The following is a 19552-nucleotide window of genomic DNA, read 5'->3' as shown; positions in this document are numbered from 1 at the left end:
TCGCTGGGCGGCTGTACCAGTCCTCCTCTTTTGAAAAATAAATTAACATATTATCTGATACGATGGAAAAAATGAATTCTTTTGGGAGTTTGTTGTATGGTAGTTGATGTGTATATTTTATCATTTCCGTGTCCGTATTAGATATGGGGATATGTGTGCTTCGGGTGAGGCAGAGGTGTATCCGGCTACTTTGGTTGCAAAGGGTAGTGACAATAGAGCTTTGAGAGGTAGAAATCACAATTATGGATATCATTTAGTGTCCCAAGTTTGAACATGATAAGGCAGATTTATTGAGTGAATACGCTGTAGAAAAGCAATGTTGATCAACTGCATTATTCTTTTTGTAATTGATGATCTCGTAGTAACATAGATGTATGGTGTCTTTTGAAGGGCAAAATATGATGGATAGAAACATTCTAACTATTATAAAGCCGAAAATCATCTGTTGTCCTGTTAGATCAGATGCCTTTGTGTATTGCTTGAAATCTCCTTTGTGAAAATTCTTAACAATGCATATCATCAAGAAATACTCTAGAAAAATGGCGTAAATAAAATAGCTACATCTGAAGGAATAATTCTATTCATGATAATACATTAAAATTATCGCAATGGGAGCTTGAGGAGCATTTTTAAGCTAACATAATGAACACTAGTGTGACAGTTTCAATTTTGTAAGTGAGATGACATTTATTATTTATTGCATAAAGCGTAGGATGCTTGCTCTTGTATTTGCTTGGCTTGACAATTTATTTTGGTATCCCTTGCAATCCCTTGTGTGATACAAGGATTCTAATACATGTTGGAAAATAAATCCTCACTACTCTGTGTGAGGAATTTGAAATATGAAGGGGAATTGCTAAAAGTTTGAAATGATAATTTAGCAAATCACTGATCTAATGTATTTATCCTAGGGTTGATTTTCACTAATTGTCAGTCTACATTATTATACTTTATTAATTTTGGAGTTAGGAAAGTGCTCTTCTGTGTAGGAAGTTAAAAATAGATTTGCAAAGCTATTCATTAAAAAATTGACACTGGTGACATGGTACCTACAATGTTGAAAAATCTCTTCATATGCATATTTGGTTATTTATGTAGCTTTGGACATTGAGGTTCATAATAGTAAGTTTTGTGAAGCAAGCACTCTTTTATTTACAGACTGGAGTGCATGGTGCTGTTTGTATTCTTGGCAATGAACTGACAACAGGAGGGAGGCATTGTGGTTCAGTTGATACCCATGTTTGTCAAAGTCAGAAAATCACTGTTTCTGCATCTGTCATGATTCAACCTGAATCTGGACCAGTCTGTCTTCTAGGAACTGAATCACAGCAGAAGGTTTGTTTGGAAATTCTGGTTGCTGGTTCCGAGCAAGGCATTGAAGCTGGTCAAGTTGGATTAAGGCTGGTAACAAAAGGAGAGAGACAAACTACCGTGGCTAAGCGGTGGAATATTGGGGCTTCAAGTATTGCAGATGGAAGGTTTGGACTAATAAAAGATTCTTAGTCATTTATCGTAATTGTCTTTGTACAAATACAATCTTTAGGATCAACTCATTATACTGTTTTACTGATTGTAGATGTTGTTTTTCTATAAATATATTTACCATATTGCTTTGAAGCAATCTTTCTTCCAATGTAGCAGTGACACATAAATGCAACTTTAATATGCTTTCTGTCTACTTATTAGATGCATTTTGACGAAAAAAAGAAGAAGAAGGGACTTTATTTGTCTCCTGTTTTCTGATTGTATTAGTATTTATAAGCAATAATACTAAAGATTATGGTGAATTTGGGAATGCAGGTGGCATACCGTTACTGTGACCATTGATGCTGAAGCTGGAGAAGCTACTACATATCTCGATGGCGGTTTTGATAGCTTTGAAGGCAGGTTGCCCTTCCAGGCATATGACAGAATCTTGCAGGAGGGAGCTGAGGTTTGGGTAGGCATGAAACCTCCTCTGGATTTGGATGCATTTGGAAGGTCTGACAGTGAAGGATGTGAATCTAAAATGCACATTATGGATGTGTTTCTCTGGGGAAGATGTCTGACAGAGGATGAGATATTTACTTTATATAGAGCCACCAGTGCTGACAAATATGACATGGTTGATCTTTCAGATGATTGTTGGCAATGGTGTGAATCAAATAGGGTATGTGCTATGGATTTGTTGATGTATTTGCTATTAATTTGTTCATCATGTATGTTTAGCTGTATGACTAAAGGTGCAGTACTCGTCATTGCAAGTCTTCTTTCCTGGCATGTTTTTTAACGATACACTGATTTTTTCTTTGCTCATTTCTCTTTCCTGGTCTGCATTTTTCATGTTTTCTTTTATTTCATTGTATATTTTTCTTTGTAAAAACATGAAACTTCTTACCATTTTGAGGCAAAGTCACTGGTTTCACATTGTTCAGAAAACTGATTTTTCAGTGATGCAATGTTTAGAATATTTTAGGAAGGAAAGCACTGTGTGAAGGATATAATGACACTATGCACATTGGCAGACTTGGTTTCCTTTTTGTTCAATATTGAGAGCCATAGCCTAAGTAAATTTGAAATTGAAATAACAAATAGCCTTTTGAACATTTGATGATTGGTTGGATATTTGATCCAAAAACATTTGATTCTTTGTCTTTTTTTACAATTACATTCCTATAAAATAGTTTCCTTTAAAGAAATAATCGATATTCCTGGCAAGTTAGCCTAAACCTAATGCTAATTTAGCCTCTATTATATCATTGCTTTGCTTGATGAATATGACAATGCTAAAGCTACATTTTGTACATAATTCCATAACTAGAAGTGAATGTACAATGTTATGTGCAGGTCGTCTTTGTCTTCATAACATTCTATTATTCTCAAAACTTGGAGTACCAAAACACCTGGCTGCATAAAAACATCATGTTAATGTTTATAATCGAGTATTGCACCAAGATTTCCAATCTTGTGACATCAAACTCTTGGTCATTGTGATTTTGTATGCTTATTCTAATATTATGCCTATTTATTCTACATGTGTTTAGTGCTTATCTTGTAGTCCTTTATACGATTCGGTACTTTGACTAAATTTTGAAGGCTTCGATAACAAAGCTTTTGATTGTGACTTGGTTTTGCATATAAAATCTTCAAAAATGCATTATTCATGCCCATTGGACTCCATGTTATGAGAAATTGTTTCTCTTATGTTAGTCGATTATATTTTTATTTGATTCATATATTATTTGAGGCTTCCTAGTTGAAAGTTTCTCAGTGATAAAATGTTTTCTTCCATTATTCTACTGGGATGCAAACATGCTTATTGAAGTTGTTTTGAGGTCTTTCTACGTTTTCAAAGTTTTTGGAGTTTCTTTATGTTAATGCAATCTTTATGATTAAACATTCTTTTGATATTAATAATAATTGAGAACACAGTGTTATTAGTATCATTTTACCATCTACTCACATCATACATCAAGACTAGAGGTTTTCTTGTTTATCATTTGGTCAACTGTTTTATTATTAACTTAGCAACTTCATACATGACTTAGCAAAGAATCATTAGTAGCAAGGCTTAATTGCTATACTACATTCTACTGTTTTAGACAAACCTTTTAATTGGATGATTCATGGGACATATTATCTATCTTAGACAACTTGTGCTAAATTCTCTATACATTTTTTCCCCAAGACCTCTATGCTATGAAAATACCTTTATTTCAAAAACAACTAGTTTTTGTCTCTTTCAACATATTTTTATTCTTTTTCAAATCCTTTTACTTGCCGGTTTCTTCAAAAAAATTCTTATAGTTGAATTCTGCTGATGTTTTCCCCAAAAGATATTTGCTGCCATGGTTATAAGGATATACCAAGTCTATGTAGTTCCTTATGTTGTAATCATTTTGTCTAGTATGTTGTTACTGGTCTCGAGATATATTTCATATGCCTTGCTTGATTTACAAACTTAATTATTAAATGTTGTTAAGGTGGAGGACTGGGAAAGTGAGCCTGCAGATGTGGATTTGTTTGACCGGGAAGATGTGGAGTGGGATGGGCAATTTTCGAGTTGTAGAATAAGAGATGTACCTTTAGACATGGATTGCATTGTAAGGAGGTTGAGAAGACCTAAGATGGAAACTCAAGAGGAAATAAATCAGCGTATGCTCTCTGTTGAGTTAGCTGTTAAGGAAGACCTTGCAGCAAGAGGGGAAACCCACTTCACTGATCAGGAATTTCCTCCTGCTACTCGGTCTTTGTTCATAGATCCTGAAAATCCTACAGCCAGGCTACAGGCAAGGATGTCTTCCTTTTGTCCATTTCTGACTCAGCTTTTTCTACTCCTAAACTTCTGCCCATATTTATATACTGTAGCTTCTGGCCCTGCTTACTAATTATGACCAACTCCTGGGACAATTTTCTTTGCAGTATTTAATTCTTCATCTTAGATGTAATGAGCAACAGACTTGTGATTTTTGCAGGTCGTGAGTGAGTGGATGAGACCAAGTGAATTGGTAAGAGAAAACAGCAGGGATTTATATCCATGCCTCTTTATGGGTGCACCTAATGCTTCTGATGTTTGTCAGGTTTGTGCTTCAAGCCCTTGTGGTTTTTTCACTATAATAAATAGGACTCTCTTATTCTTGTTGGATCTAGTCCATCATGCGCTTTTATTGTGGCAGGGTCATCTAGGTGATTGTTGGTTTTTAAGTGCTGTGGCTGTATTAACTGAGGCATCTCACATGGCTAACCTTATTATTACTCCTCAATACAATGATGAAGGAGTATATACAGTCCGATTCTGCATACAGGTCAGATTTTTTAGAAAGCAATATTGTTAGCAACTGAAGTTTTAACTATTTATTTCAATTTTAAACTGACTTCTGCTTGGTTCTGAAACTGAATATGTTAAATCTAGATACAGATATACACATCTTTAATAAATAATCTTTAATGAATTACATTAAATGCATTTCATGTGCTATAATGTACATAGTTACACTGCCTTAGGGGACGGGGGGAGGGTGGAGCAAGGGCACCTGTTTCCAGGACGGGAGGACAAAGGGGCCTTAATTTGGGGACAGCAGGGAATGGGACGGGGGGGGGGGGCGCAGGGGGTTTAGTATATACTACAGATATGATACTCAAAGTGCTAGTTATGAAAAGATGTATTGCATTATAAGATGTAAAGATGTAAAAGAGTAAATACTTGAACATTGCATTGAATTGGAACATTGAACATTGAACATAAAATATTCAAATCAGCAAATAGTCAACATCGGGATGTACCCATCCTCGATGGAGGTGGCGGAATTTGGTGGAGCTGCTGGGGGCGGTGGGACACATCTCCGTCTTACTGTGATAATATATTTCTTTGTGAGTTAGTGTCTATAAAACATGAGATAGAGGTAAGATCTCAGGAATACAATTTTGTTGGAAGAAACTGGCAAATGTTGCCCTTGTAAACTTTGACAAGGGTGCCTTATGTCTGAGCTTCTGTCTGGTTTGGTATTTATAGGGCAGTCTCTAGGGTGTGGCTGGCAGTTCCTGTGACAGTTTGCGGATGTGTGGAAATTCCCTGCAAATTTTTGCTTGTTTCTGAGATGTGCTCTACTTGTTATTTTGATTGGTGACAGATCCTGAGATGTTTCATAGACATTGACAAATCCCAAAAACATCCTGAGGATGGGTACAGATATGAAAGCCTAGGGGACATGTCCCATGCGATTCTACGACTCTGTCTGTTGAAGGGTCTAACATGCTTTTCAATTTTGTATTGCTTTAACAGTAAAGTTTTGTCCCAATAGTTTTTGCCAGTGATTGTATCTGCCTCTTACTTGTTCTCGCTCTACTATAATAAGCAGCAATCACAGTCTGACTGGTTTAGATTTATGAATTTGCATTTAACACATTGATCAGTAAAATGCTGGCCAAAACTTTAATAGTAAATAAGATGCTTTTATTTTTGAACAACACTATGAGAAGAGACCCAGTAACCGTTAGGGGGTCCAATGACCGTGAGGGTTTTGTAATAGATATCCCCCATTAGCTCTTTTAAAAAACCCCCAAATATGATATCACATGCACTAATAGCCGATCAGACGTGTACTAATAGCTGATCATTTTTTAGTTTTCTTGGTTGCTGATTGGTCCATTTGTGCCACAAGTACTGTTTTTTTTGGTAAATGGCTATGGGGGTGTAAACATAATGGGTATAGCACGAGTGTTTTAAAATGGAACTTTTCAACCACTTTCCATTCCAGTCTCTAGAGACTACAGAGAGATCCATAAATGCACAAACACTAAAATCTTAGCTTTAAGCTCGAGTCACCTACGGATGTACACAAAAAAATTGGCATTGTTAATTCCTTGTAACTTTGACAAGACAAGTGTTCTGATTTTCAGATCAGTCTGATTTGGATGCATGAGTTCCCTTAAGTATTGGTCACTAGAACATATTGTCCCCTCTAGATAGATTGACATCTTCCTTGTGGCTTTTATAAGCCTTCTTATTTACTAGTGTGGTTAGTTAGTTACTAACCATTAGTAACTCTTGGAATGGGCACCAATCTTGAGGAAACAATCATGTTTTGGAGTAGGCCGACCTAGAGAGGGACATGTCCATTCAATGAACATGCCCCTTGAGTTAGGTATAAGGGAGGGCTAGATTGCAGATTAGAAGACACACCGAAATCCATAAGTCTGCTCTTCTAGCAATCTGACCAAATAAGATCATCTACAAGAGTGTAAACATTTGTAGAAGTTCCATGATATTAACATGGTATCAGAGCCAAACTGTAAATGTAAGGAAACAACTTGTTTTGCAAGAAGAAGAAAACATGTAATGTTTATATTAAAAGCCTGATAAGGAAAAGATTAAATCATCATCTACTAAGGTAGTGGTGCAAGGAAGTAATATTGATTGCATATGAATGATATAAATGGTGATCTTTATAAGGAAACTTCAGACACAGATTCATCTCTAATGAGACAATATGAATAATTACTAAAATGAAAGAAAATGCCAGGCCTAAGCAAGAAAATTCTCTACAGGCAGCGATAGTGTTTAGTCAAGCCAACACTTATCTAGACAATGACAAATGACTAGAATGCCTTCCTGTACAAACCACTCTAGAGCCATCTGTTATAACAGAGAGTTTGGTTGGAAATATAATACACTGATGGAGAGACTTCAGACCCGAATGAAGACCAATGATCTCCGCAGCCATAGTATGACGAAACCACTGAAAAGCCATATCAACATCAATAGAATCAATATTATGGTATGAAGAAAAGAAACAAAGAGAAGGATGCAACTTCAATATGTGTAAAGATGGTTGAGAAACTAATACATATAAAGCTGCACATCATAAATTACTTAAGCATGCAGAAAAACTGAAGATAAAACTTTTTTGTCTCATATTCAAATCGAAAGGAGACATAAGGAATGTATTGGGACACTAAAAAGGGTATAACGTTGCCCTTAATTAACATATATGTTAAGTGATGTTGTTATGGATACTATATGTTAATATGGTTGATATAAGTTGTGACACCATTGTGTCTCAAGAAGTAGGAACGACATGTATAAGGCTGGGAATGATGGAGGAACATGGGATATATGGAAGAGAATCAATAAAAGATATAATGTCAACTGCAACTGTATAGATGACATATATAGCTGATACCAACAGACAACTACTGCATAGCAGCATGGAGGGATTATCATACATTAAATTATTCTTTAATATATTCTGAGACTATATTGATCCCATTCGATTGAAGAAAGAAGAATAATATCTACAATATATTATTGCGAGGCATACCCAACCAACGATATTTGAAACAGATTACTATATTGCTACAAGACTAAGCAGGATTAATGTTACCGTAGGAACAATGTGGTCTATAAGATGGAAAATCAAGGCGAAGGAAGCAAATGTCGTGGCTGGTGATGTTTTTAATAAGGAGCATTTCAATTATGTGTGAAATTCTATCCTTGGTATCATTATTCTACTTTGTAACTCTCATCCTGTTGTATGTCGTGGTAGTCGGGTAGCTAAGCAGTTTCCATTCTTTATGTTGACATTGAGCTTTATCCTGACTTGGCTCGTGGAATTCAAAGGCTCTGTTGTAATGGCTTATTATCAAGGATGTCTTGCAAATAAGGGAAATAACTAGTCATCCCATACCAACTAGGAGCAACATGAAATAGTTGGCCGCTTGTGACTTGCATAGTCAGTTCAGTTAGACATTGAAGATGGGAAAATTCATTCATTCATTCAAGAAGAGACCAAGGGTCAAGGGTCACTACAGGGGCACGTATCTACGGCCACTGCAATATCCACGGCTCAATTGTTCAAACCAGGAAAAGTTCACGTTAAGTAAAGCATGACTAGCCAATAAGGAAGCCTACTCAAACATATGTGTGTAGGTTAGAGAGGGATGATTCACTGATGTGTACCATTTTATTTATAATTTCAAAAGAGCGTGGATTGGAAGGATGGTTACCATCTTTCCTCTCTATATTATATTATAGTAGAGGAGATTGAATATGGATTCGGCCATGGAGAATTGAGAATCCCGCTATGGTATTGCTCAGTTTTTGGAGTATTTGAGAAGTATTAGTAAATAATATGAAAAAGAAATAAAGAGATGTGTGACATCTAAACCACCAACTTTGCATGCAAAGGAGAAAGTTGTGTCAAATCTAGTAGTGACTGCATAAGCATGGATTTCCTTCCACTGGGAAAGACTCTGAGGAAACTGCATGCAGGAAAAGACCTTGTTTAAATTATGAGCTATAATTTAAGAGAGAGCAAAATTATTTGATATGCATGTGTACTGGTTGAATGCCTATTTGACTTGTAATAACATTTGGCAGAATCTGAAGTATTGATGTGCGCAGTGGATTTGACTTTTTGTCCTACTTGTAGATTGCCTTTATATAGATTTCTTGAAAACGATAATATCTCCATTATCAATATTGGTTGTAGATAGATTTGAGATGATCATCGACAGGTGTAAAATTGTTTGTTAGTTCCTGGATATGGAGACATTTGGAGAATTTACAGTGAGTAAGCCAAATGTCGCCCTACTGAAAGGAAATTCCCATTTAGAATAAGTTTGATCCACTATAAAAGGGAACCTTGGAATAAGAACAAATGATTCTATCATCTTAAACAAACTCGATTATTTTATTTGAGAGGGAGTTCATCAGTGAAGATAATTATAAGTTCATCAATGAAGATAACTCGTGAAGATAACTAGAAGATCCTGAATATGGAGACATAATGTTATATTCTCACATTTGGACTGGGCCGTTATCAATGAAGATAATGTTGTTTCTTTTATGTCACCGTTTGGTGATCCTGTTGCTGCCGGCTCTTTTGTTTGTATGCCCAGTCCCCATAAACCTTTTTGGTTTTTTGTTGGACATTAATATTATTATCTTATCTTATCTATGAGTTTATTTGCATAGTTTGACCATATGGACCAATTCGTGACCTCCCTAGGCAACTTTGACAAGTATTTTACAAATGGTTTTATTGAGCTTTACATATTGACTCGAATGGAATAAATACATTTAAAAGACCATAAAAAGTCAAGAAATGTCTTCTATTCTTCAAGAGATTCCTAGTGTGCCTTTGTGCTAGGTGCTCCTGCACTATACTCCTGACGATAGAAGAATTCAAGTCCACTTGAATGTCCTTCCTAGACTTCCAATTTCTTTGTACAATGCCATTGATTCATGAAAATAAAATTGGTTCGTAATGCTTTGATTTCTTTTTGCACCTGCTTGTACCCAACTGACTTTTACTCTCTTGGTTTGAGGAATCCAAGTCTTCAATGTATGTCTCTATGCTCATATAGGTTTCCTCAACATAATTATCTTCATGAAAACCTTGAAAACCTGCGCATAACTTGTTAAAAGTCAGAATAAAAATGCCTTCAGTGGTATGTTCATTATGGACATCAATTTGTTCTTCCATGACATTCATAGTGTTATCCTTTCCTACTGTCTTGATCACTGACATGAATCTCATCATGAGATTCATCAACAAGTATCTCACCAAATTCTTGGTCAGCAATCACATCATTAGCATACCCTTACCATGCATGGACCATAAATACATATTTTCAAGCGTCTTTCTCCTTTTGGGTGAATATGATGAGGAGGTTATAGTGATTGACAAAATCAAATCAATAATAATTGATAACTTTCCAAAGAAATGTTGCACATTTGCAAACTTCTAACAAAATTAACAACTAGGGCAGCATCTGGAATTTACAAACAATCATTCATAAGTTTGACAAAAGAAATAATGAAGCAAGTCGCTTTTGTGAGATTAAAGAACAGTGCATTACAGTCATTTCCCCAAATTTATAGCCAAATCCAATCAGTGAAACAAAAGTTATTCCAGTTTCTTAAAACTGCTAACCCAAGGACAGATTGAGATAGTCTTTACCAAAATGACCATAACTTCTACAAACTTAATGAAACTGGATCAAACCAAAAGAAAAAGAAAGATATCACATTATCCTTTCCAAAAATATAAGTTTGATTTCTGTATTATTCTGTATGAAGCTTTACCAACACAAACATCAGACAAATTTTAGGAAAAATAACTCAAGAGAACTACAAAATAAAATTTCAAAACCAAGTTTTCTTTCGTTTCAATCTTTCTCCAAGCTCATCCAACTTATCCTCTTCCTAAATCACAACCAATACATAAATTTCAAAATGTTTCCAAGTTCTCCTACTGTTTAACTACTGCCAATGACTTTTCACCTTCACTTTTACACGACCTTTGCACTTTGATAACATTTTATGCATTTTGTTTGCGTAACAACATTTTATTACATATTTCCAACTTCTGCATTTTTATGCAAATGACCCCAAACTCTGTAAAACCCTTCCTAACATATCAAAATGGACTATATATGACATTTTACTCTATTATTACCTTTCCGTGGGCCTATTTGCATAATTTGATCATATGGACCAATTCATGACATCACTAGGCAACTTTGACAATTGTTTTACAAATGGCTTTATGTAGCTTTATATATTGGCTTTATGCTAGTCCAAAATCTCTTATTTGATTTCGATATTTGTGAATTCTTGTGTGTTATCTCTTGGAGGCGACTGTATTATTTATTTATATTCTTCACTTGTTGTTCGAATCATCTCTTTATGTAGCTTTATATATTGAGAAAATTGGCTCGTCATCCTTTTCTTTCTTTCCGCATCTTCTTGTATCAAACTTACTGTTACCTTCTTGGTTCAAAGAATCCAAGTCTTCAATAAATGTCTCTATGTTCATATATATATCTTCAACATATTTATCTGCATGAAAACCATCAAAACCTGTATGTAACTTGTTAGAAATCCAAATAAAAATGCCTTCATTAGTATATTCATCATGGACGTCAATCTGTCCTTCCATGACACTCGTAGTGTTATCCTTTCCTATTGTTCCATCAGCAACAATCATAGCATCTTCTTGATCACTAACATGAACCTCATTATGAGATTCATCAACAAGTATCTCAAAAAATTTTTGGTTAACAATCACATCATTAGCATTCCCTTTCATGGACTCATCAATAAGAAAATCAATTTCTTCACCTTCTTGTTTAACATGGACAATAGGTTCATATTTTACCTCTTGTGTTGTCATCTTTGTTTACTTTCTCCTATCCAATTTCTCCTCGTAGTCTATAGGCATGAAACGTCTTTCGATTGTTGTCAACATCCTCTTGTAGGAAGTAATCATACTCATCCCTTCTCTTACCCTTTCACCTTGTACATAATTCTAACATGTGAATGTTGCCCCTTTCATTTTTGACATTCCCAACTTTAAATCTTTCTCTTCCGGTGTCTTCTCGTATTCAAAGTATTTATTTGAAGCCTCTATCCATTCCATTATTTCTTCAACATCCTTCTTCGAAGTATATATTGGGAGTTCATCTCCTTTCCTCTTTCTCCCTTTGTAAACCCTTACTTTGCATGGAAAACAAATACATCTATATGAGCAAGTCTCTTTCTCCTTGCTTCCTCTTGTCATTGATACCTCAACGTAGGCCCTTCTCTTAATTTTCTCTCTTGGCCTAGTCTCTTGGCATCTAGGTTCTCTCCTCAACCTGCAAAAGGCAAGCACACAACCCACACAATCTTGTCTTTTGGGCTTTGATACCAATATGATGAGGAGGTCACAAGGATTCCCAAAATCAAATAAGTAATACTTGATAACTTTGCAAAGAAATATTGCACATTGTGCAAACTTAAAACAAAATTAGCAACTGGAGCATAATTTGGAACATCCAAGTAATCATTCCTAAGTTTCACAATTGAAATCGTGAAGCAAATCCCTTTGACTAGATTGAAGAATAATAAATTATAGTCATTTTCTCTAATTTATAGGCAAATCCAATCAGTGAAACAAAAGTTATTCCATTTTTCCCAAAACTGCTAACCCAAGGACAGATTATTTGTCTTCACCAAAACAATCATAACTTCTGCAAACTTAATGAAATTTGACCATAACATGGCTTTTTCTTTGACTTTTGCTGCATATTTTTTGTGTGCCATAACTATTAAGTTGCCGCTGTTGTATATCATTTTTATTATTATTGAGCAACTTAATATTTGATTCCACTAATTGGTTGAACAATTATAATATTTAATAAATCAAATTGTTGTCATATAGTTGCTGTAATTTAGCAATGCTTAAATGGCCTTTCAACATTATTTTACAATGTTATCTTCTTTGCTGAATCACCGCTTCTATCTAGTGCTGAGTCTTTCATCCTTTTAGACACTCTTGGAGTTTAATTAAGTTTTGTCACAAATTGATTTATCGTTGCTTTTGTTGTTTATTTATCATTGCCTCCATCTATATATTTGCTTACTATAATATTCTTCTTCAATCTGATATTATTATTATTGCTAGACATAGGTTATAGTTGTCTTTCTTGGAAGTCACTTAAGTTTTCATCACTTCTTAATTTGCAGCCTTAACATATTTTTATTGTCTTATTAACATTTCTTCGTGTTTGTCTTATATTTTACCTTGTGAATAATCAAGTTATGACTTCAGAGATAATAACTTATTTCTCATTTGCCATCAATGACAATTCTTTTGTGTCTTTGACATCAATGATGATATTTCCATCAGTCTTCCTGAAAACTCTTTGAAGTCAATGCCAATAATTCCATCAATGTTAGGGGATTAATCACCCCTAACAAAAAGTGCTTGTTTAAGCGCAATATGACACTATTCGAATCAGAACTAATCCTAATTCAGGAAACAAAACTAAATAAAGAGGAGGGAGCTAAATTTAGTAAAATACTATGAATATGGAATCTAACTTGATAGAATCAGCATGAGCTTCAGGAGGCATAGGTATAATCTGGACCCTACAAAGATAGATTATAATAGACTAAATGTGAATAATAACTGGATGGGGGTGGGGGGAGAATGCAAAGTTTCAAGAATGATTTACAACTAATTCTTATAACTGTGTACGGACCAATCCCAATAGTGGAAAAGAAAACAATATGGAATGAAATCAGCACTTTTATGGGAAAGTTCCAAACAACAAGTATTTGTATAGGAGATTTGAATGCTTTATTAAATAGAGGATAACTTTGGAGGTTCACAAATAATTTCTCAAACTATGACTGATTTGAGAGATTGGATCACAAAACACAGTTTAATAGACATTCCTTTGACAAATGGTTTTTATACACTTGGAACAATAGAAGATCAAGCTTCAGCCACATCGTAGAGAAGCTAGATAGATTCTTATTTAAAGGAGATTTGAGTAGCTCCAACTTTGCAATGCACTCAACAATCCTACCTTATGCAAAATAAGACCGGTACCCTGTCAAACTAGAAATAGAAGAACAAAGCAAACCATTGAGAAACCCCTTCAAATGCGAAAAAAATGTGGTTCTTAGACAACACCTTCATAGAAAACATAAACAATGGTGGACAAAAGGCCACTATGAGGGATCCAAAATGTTTTGTTTTGTGTCCAAACTAAAAAACTTAAAAGAATTTTTTTGAAAATGTAACAAGAACCACTTGAATACCATCTTCAAAGAAAAATTAGATAATGAAGAAGACCTAATGAAGCGAAATGAAGAAGTAATTAAACATGGTATGAACAATAAAACATTCAACAAAAAAAAAGAACTACTAGCTAAACAAGAAAATATCTTAGCAAAAGAAGAAACTTTTTAGAAATAGAGATCCCAAGAAACATGGTTAGTAGGAGACCTAATACAAAATTCTTCCACAACAGTACGCTAAATAACAAAATTATAAATAGGATAACAAAAATTAAAAGTGAAACAAGTGAATTGAGTGAAGAACCTAGACAAATAGCAAATACTCAGGTTAACTATTACATAAATATCGTTAATAATTTTGAATCCTCTAATCTCACAGCTCAAAACACCATTGTCAGAACCATCCCAAAGATTATCACTAAAGAAGATAATAAGCTCTTAAACAAACCTTTCATTCTAGAAGAAATTAAAGTAGCCTTGTTCAGTATGAACTTGGATAAATCACTAGGGCCTGATGGCTTCCAAGCATTCTTCTTTTAAAAGTGTTGGGTTATACTTGGAAATGATCTATATGGAAAGCCATTGAAGCAACAAGAAAATTAGGCTCTTTTCTAACAGAAATCAATAACACCTTTCTAGTCCTAATACCCAAAAAAGCTAATCATGAGGAACCACGAGACTTTAGATCAATTGCTCTCTACAGCACAACCTATAAAATATTATCTAAAGCATTGACCAATAGATTAAGAATGATTCTACCAAAACTAATATCAGAATAACAAACAGGTTTTGTTCCAGGTAGATCAATCTTAGATGGGATCTTAGTAATATAAGAACTTATTCATTTAGTATAGATTAGTAAAAAGGCATGTATGCTAATGAAATTAGACATCTAGAAAGCTTATGATAAAGTAGATTGGAGATCAACCTAATCTTTAATTTTATTGCCACTCCCAAAATCTCACTCCCAATCAATGGTTCCCCTCAAGGTTTCTTTAACATTTCTAGAGGAATAAGACAAGGTGAGCCAATTTCACCCTTCTTTTTTATCATAATGAAAGAAGCTTTCAGTAGAGCCATCAAAAAAACACAAATTGCAGGGGAAATAAAGGGAGTTACAGTCACAGAAGGAATGCTGAATATAACACATCAGCAATTTGCGAACGATACTATCCTCCCAGGAGAAATCTCAATAGAAGAAGCTCAAAACTTCAAACAAATAATTTCTGCCTACACGGAAGCCTTAGGACAAAGGGTAAATGCCGACAAATCAGAAATCTTCTTCCTCAACACTAATTTTGGCATGGAAAGACGAATATGTAATCTAATGGGTTATAAAAAAGGTGTGTTCCCATGCAAGTATTTAGGAATACAGTTGGAGAAAAGTAAGGAAGACAACAAAACCTGAGAACCTATAAGTGAGAAAATAGATTTAAAAAAATGACAAATGGAAAGGAAAATGGTTAGCAAAAGCAGGTCGTGCAACCAAAACTAAGGTAGTCTTATCAACCATACCTACTGATCAATTGTCATGCTTGCCATTACCCAAAGGAATAAAAAAGAAACAAGCAATTATCAAATGGGATAATATTTGCCGGACGAAAGAGTTAGAAGGACTAGGAATAAAAAATTTAAGTTGACAAAATGAAGCTCTAGGAGCTAAACTAGTTTGAAGAATGTATCAGGAGCATGAGAGAAAATGGGCCAAGTTACTTTATCAAAAATACCTCAATAGCAATCACCCTAAATCTCTTTTTCACACCAAAAATCCACCGAAAGGTTTCAAAACCTGGAACTTCATGATGCAATGCAAACCTCTTATTAGCAAAAATTTAACATGGGATATAGGGAAAGGCGAGGATGCATTATTTTGGGAAGATTTGTGGGATGGATTACCATCCCCAAATTACCTCAACCTTCCCCCAAATATCAAAGCCACCTTAACAAAGAATGGAGGAAATGGGTTAGTGATTATCTTCAAAAATCTAATGAGGGGCAGTTTGAAATCTGTACTTGGGAAAATGTTGACAGCATGAACCTTTCGGACCAAGAGAAAACAATATTCAAACAACTACTCACACAAAGACAAGCAAATCACAAAGAAAGGAAAAACACTAATCTTGGGGGCTTCCAAAGATAGAAAATAGTTTAGAAAAGGGATATGAATTAATAATCAATTCCAAAAGTTGGAACTAAAAGGATACCCCCCTAAAACTATGTTGGGATCAAGCATGCCTTCCCAAACCAAGCATATTCCTCTGGGCAACATTACAATGAAGAATCCTCACGGCAGACATATTCTCCAAAATGAGCTTTGAAGGACCCTCGAGACGCCCCCTATACAAATCAGAAGCTGAGACAATGGAACACATTCTTTGCCAATGTCCCTTTGCCAAATCCAGTTGGCATTGGTTAAGTCAGAAACTTAATTGGCAGACGGCTATCTCGACAAAACTCCATGACCATCTGAATAGTTGGCCCAAACGTGTTTACTCCAAAATTTACAACTTATGGAAGATATCACCATCCATTCTTCTGTGTGAAATCTTGAAGGACAGAAATAGGAGAATTTTCCTAGACCAAGAATTGTCATTAGCATCACTTTTCTAACAAAGTGGAAGCCAACATAACAGAAGTAATGAATAATAAACTAAGAAATACACATAATAAGGAAGAGGGGACATTTTTAGAATGAGATTCAGAAATGAAAAGGAACTAGAAAAGCCTCATAAACCCATCCTTAATCTACATCAAAACAAACAAGCAAGCTAGAGAAGATTGCAAATGGGAGCCTCCCCTTAAAGGATGGGCAAAAATGAATTTTGACGGAGCTTTCAGGGGCAATCTTGGTAAAGTGGGATGATGATGCATAATACATTTCAAAGACAGAGACTGGCTCGTCAAACGAGCTAAACCTTTAATAGAAATGTCTAATAACTTAGCAGAAATGGAAGCCCTAAAGAAGGCCTAAGAATAAACTTAGATCTAGGAATCAAAAAGCTAGTCATTGAAGGTGACTCTCAGATAATTCTAAACGCTATTAGAAAACGAAACACCCCAAACTGGAAACTCAATTGCAAATTAGAATATGCCCTTATACTCATCGATAAATTTTAGGAGGTTAGATTCCAACACAGCTTTCAAGAGGGAAACAAAGAAGTAGATAAGCTAGGAAATCTAGGAACAGATGAAGAAGACCTATTCATCAAAACTTCCACCTAATCCACTTAAACCCAAAGAAATCTTCTAACAGATTTGATAGAAGATGTTGCTTACCTATTCTCCCCAAACTTCATCTCATGAAGGCACTGTTTAAACTCCCTTTAATGGTCCAAGCCCATGATAGAGGAGCGTCTTTTTAGTTAACCTAGTGAACTTCCATCAACCTAAAAGAAAGATTAAACTTAAAACTTCCCTTATAAAAGCTTTTTATTCCGTTCCTATTTCTCAAGATAAATAATATGAGATTAAGAGATAATCCCCTGTATCAATAATGACTAGATATTGCTTCAATTTAAACTACATTCCATTATGATTATCTTACACCTATATGAATCATTAACTTTATTAGACACCTTTGGATCACACTATCCATCATAATTAAGGAATAAATGCATTAGGTCACCCACTTGTACAATGCGGTGTTGTCAACCCCCATTATTGCTCTCACACATGTAAGCCCCCTTACCATAGCACAAACATCATGAATGAAGTTGGGAGGTCCGGCCCCTAATCAGCAGTGATAAAAGCTCACATGTTCAAAGGGTAAGATTAAACCGATTTCACTGAAAACTTCAACATTTGCACCTTGTGACATGAAATTAATGCATCTTTTCCCAACCTCGACGTCTCACAGACTCAAACCGTCTATTTATAGAGGTCTGCATTCCCTTCTGGAGGCCATAACACTGCTCTATTTTTTTTAAAAATTTAGTTTGGCATAGTCTCAAATTTAGCTGCCCACTCTAAGTATTAATGCTAGGAGTAAACGGTTTTGGCCTGCATTATCATTAGGAGTTCTCATTAGTTCTCTGGTTATTGATTTAGTCTGTTGTTGTGTCCAGGTTTTGGTTTAGTCCTTAATTGTTGTAGGTATGGACACCCCAATTAGTATGAAGTCTGGGAACAGGGAGATGGCTTTTTGGGGTGAAGTCAGTGACCTTAGAATCAGTAAGATGACCAAAAAACAGGGTCTAGTTCACCAAGCAATTCAGATTATTGTTGGGTCTGAATTTTCACAAATGATGAAAGGCATAAGCATAATACAAATATTATAACCATCTTGCATGTAGATAGAGATAAGGATGCAATTAGGGATTTTTGTAGGACTGTGCTTAAGAAATCCATTATCCAGGAGCTTGATGTGGTCTTAGCCAACATTGATGAAAACTTGAGCATTCCTAAACAAAGTGAGTTTGAGTTGGATAATCACCATGTCCGAGTTTATCCTATCCTACAAATAAAAAACGATAGAGCCTTTTAAGACAGAATGGAGATTATAACTAGGAACTAGATATTCCTGTTGGCGGTAACCAACACCTACATTTGTGTTGAAAAGAAAGGAATGGGGTGGTATCTGTCATGTCCCCTTTTCAAATAATTAAAAAATAATAAACTTTGCTAAGGCAGGCAGGCTCCAAAAAGGTGAAGTTTCGGAAAAAGGGGCTGATCTTTGGAAACCAATGGACTAATAAATAAAAATTATTATTAAATTATATTTTATTAACCCCTTTTGGACGTGAGTTAGGGTTATGCCCTCTTTTAAGGGGGTTTGGAGGCATTTTGGGCTCATTCTAGAACTGAATTTTTGCTAATTTTCTTGTTGTTCTTCAGAGGCTGCCAAACTTGTGGAGAAGGAGACCCAAGAACGGGAGTTTGCAGGTTTTCAGGAAGGCTAAGGACGGGAGTTTGAAGCCATTCCATGTGCATGTTCATACAAAGTTTGCCTTTGTGCTGAATAGTGCCGATTTGTGGGTTTCCGGGGTTGTTTTTGGTTTGAGTTTGGTGTTTTCAGTTGAGTGTTTTATATCAGTTTGGGTTGCTGCTGTATTTCAGACTTTAAGAGGTTAAAATAGAGCTGAATATATGTATTGGGTCATGATTAAACTTCTGAGATAGTTTATGAGTGTTTTTGTGGTGTTTCTGGGCATTGTGTGTTAATTTCGGGAGCCCGATTGAGCATAGTTTTGTCCTACATTTGTGAGCTATTGTGTAAAGGCTATACAAATCTGGAAATGTCATTTTGTAAGCTGTTATGCTGCTGAAATTTCTGTAAAAATGTCCATTCTCAGATTTATTAATAATTTGTGAAGTTGTGAAGTTTTTTGGCACTAATTTGGACATACCCGATTTGGGTTTTATTGGGAAATTGGCAGATCTTTGTAATTTTGGTTGTTTGATTTTAAAGATCTGATTTGAGGCTGGAAATACCATGCAAAATCAGTAAAGGGAAATTCCAGTGGTATCAGAGCCATGCTCTTGCCAGCCTGAGGGTTTGTA

General features: G+C 35.2%; 1 protein-coding gene across 2 annotated transcripts in view; it reads left to right on the top strand.

Annotated features, from left to right (window-relative positions):
• LOC149539614 (calpain-type cysteine protease DEK1-like) overlaps positions 1–19552 on the top strand; it is a 217610-nt gene that overhangs the window by 164054 nt on the left and 34004 nt on the right. For both annotated transcript variants that reach the window (XR_016356273.1, XM_089800843.1), the window contains exons 22-26: positions 1159–1478; positions 1801–2149; positions 3963–4268; positions 4455–4559; positions 4656–4784. Coding sequence is in view for 1 of the 2 variants with exons in the window: in XM_089800843.1 (XP_089656969.1) it covers positions 1159–1478; positions 1801–2149; positions 3963–4268; positions 4455–4559; positions 4656–4784 (1209 nt within the window). In the remaining variant the exon portion in view is untranslated. The remainder of the gene's footprint in view (positions 1–1158; positions 1479–1800; positions 2150–3962; positions 4269–4454; positions 4560–4655; positions 4785–19552) is intronic.

The sequence above is a fragment of the Cupressus sempervirens genome, chromosome 9 (genome assembly GCF_028749045.1).
Source record: "Cupressus sempervirens isolate cs-2001-9-10 chromosome 9, ASM2874904v1, whole genome shotgun sequence".
Classification (NCBI taxonomy): Eukaryota; Viridiplantae; Streptophyta; class Pinopsida; order Cupressales; family Cupressaceae; genus Cupressus; species Cupressus sempervirens.
This window is presented reverse-complemented; position numbering and strand designations above follow the sequence as displayed.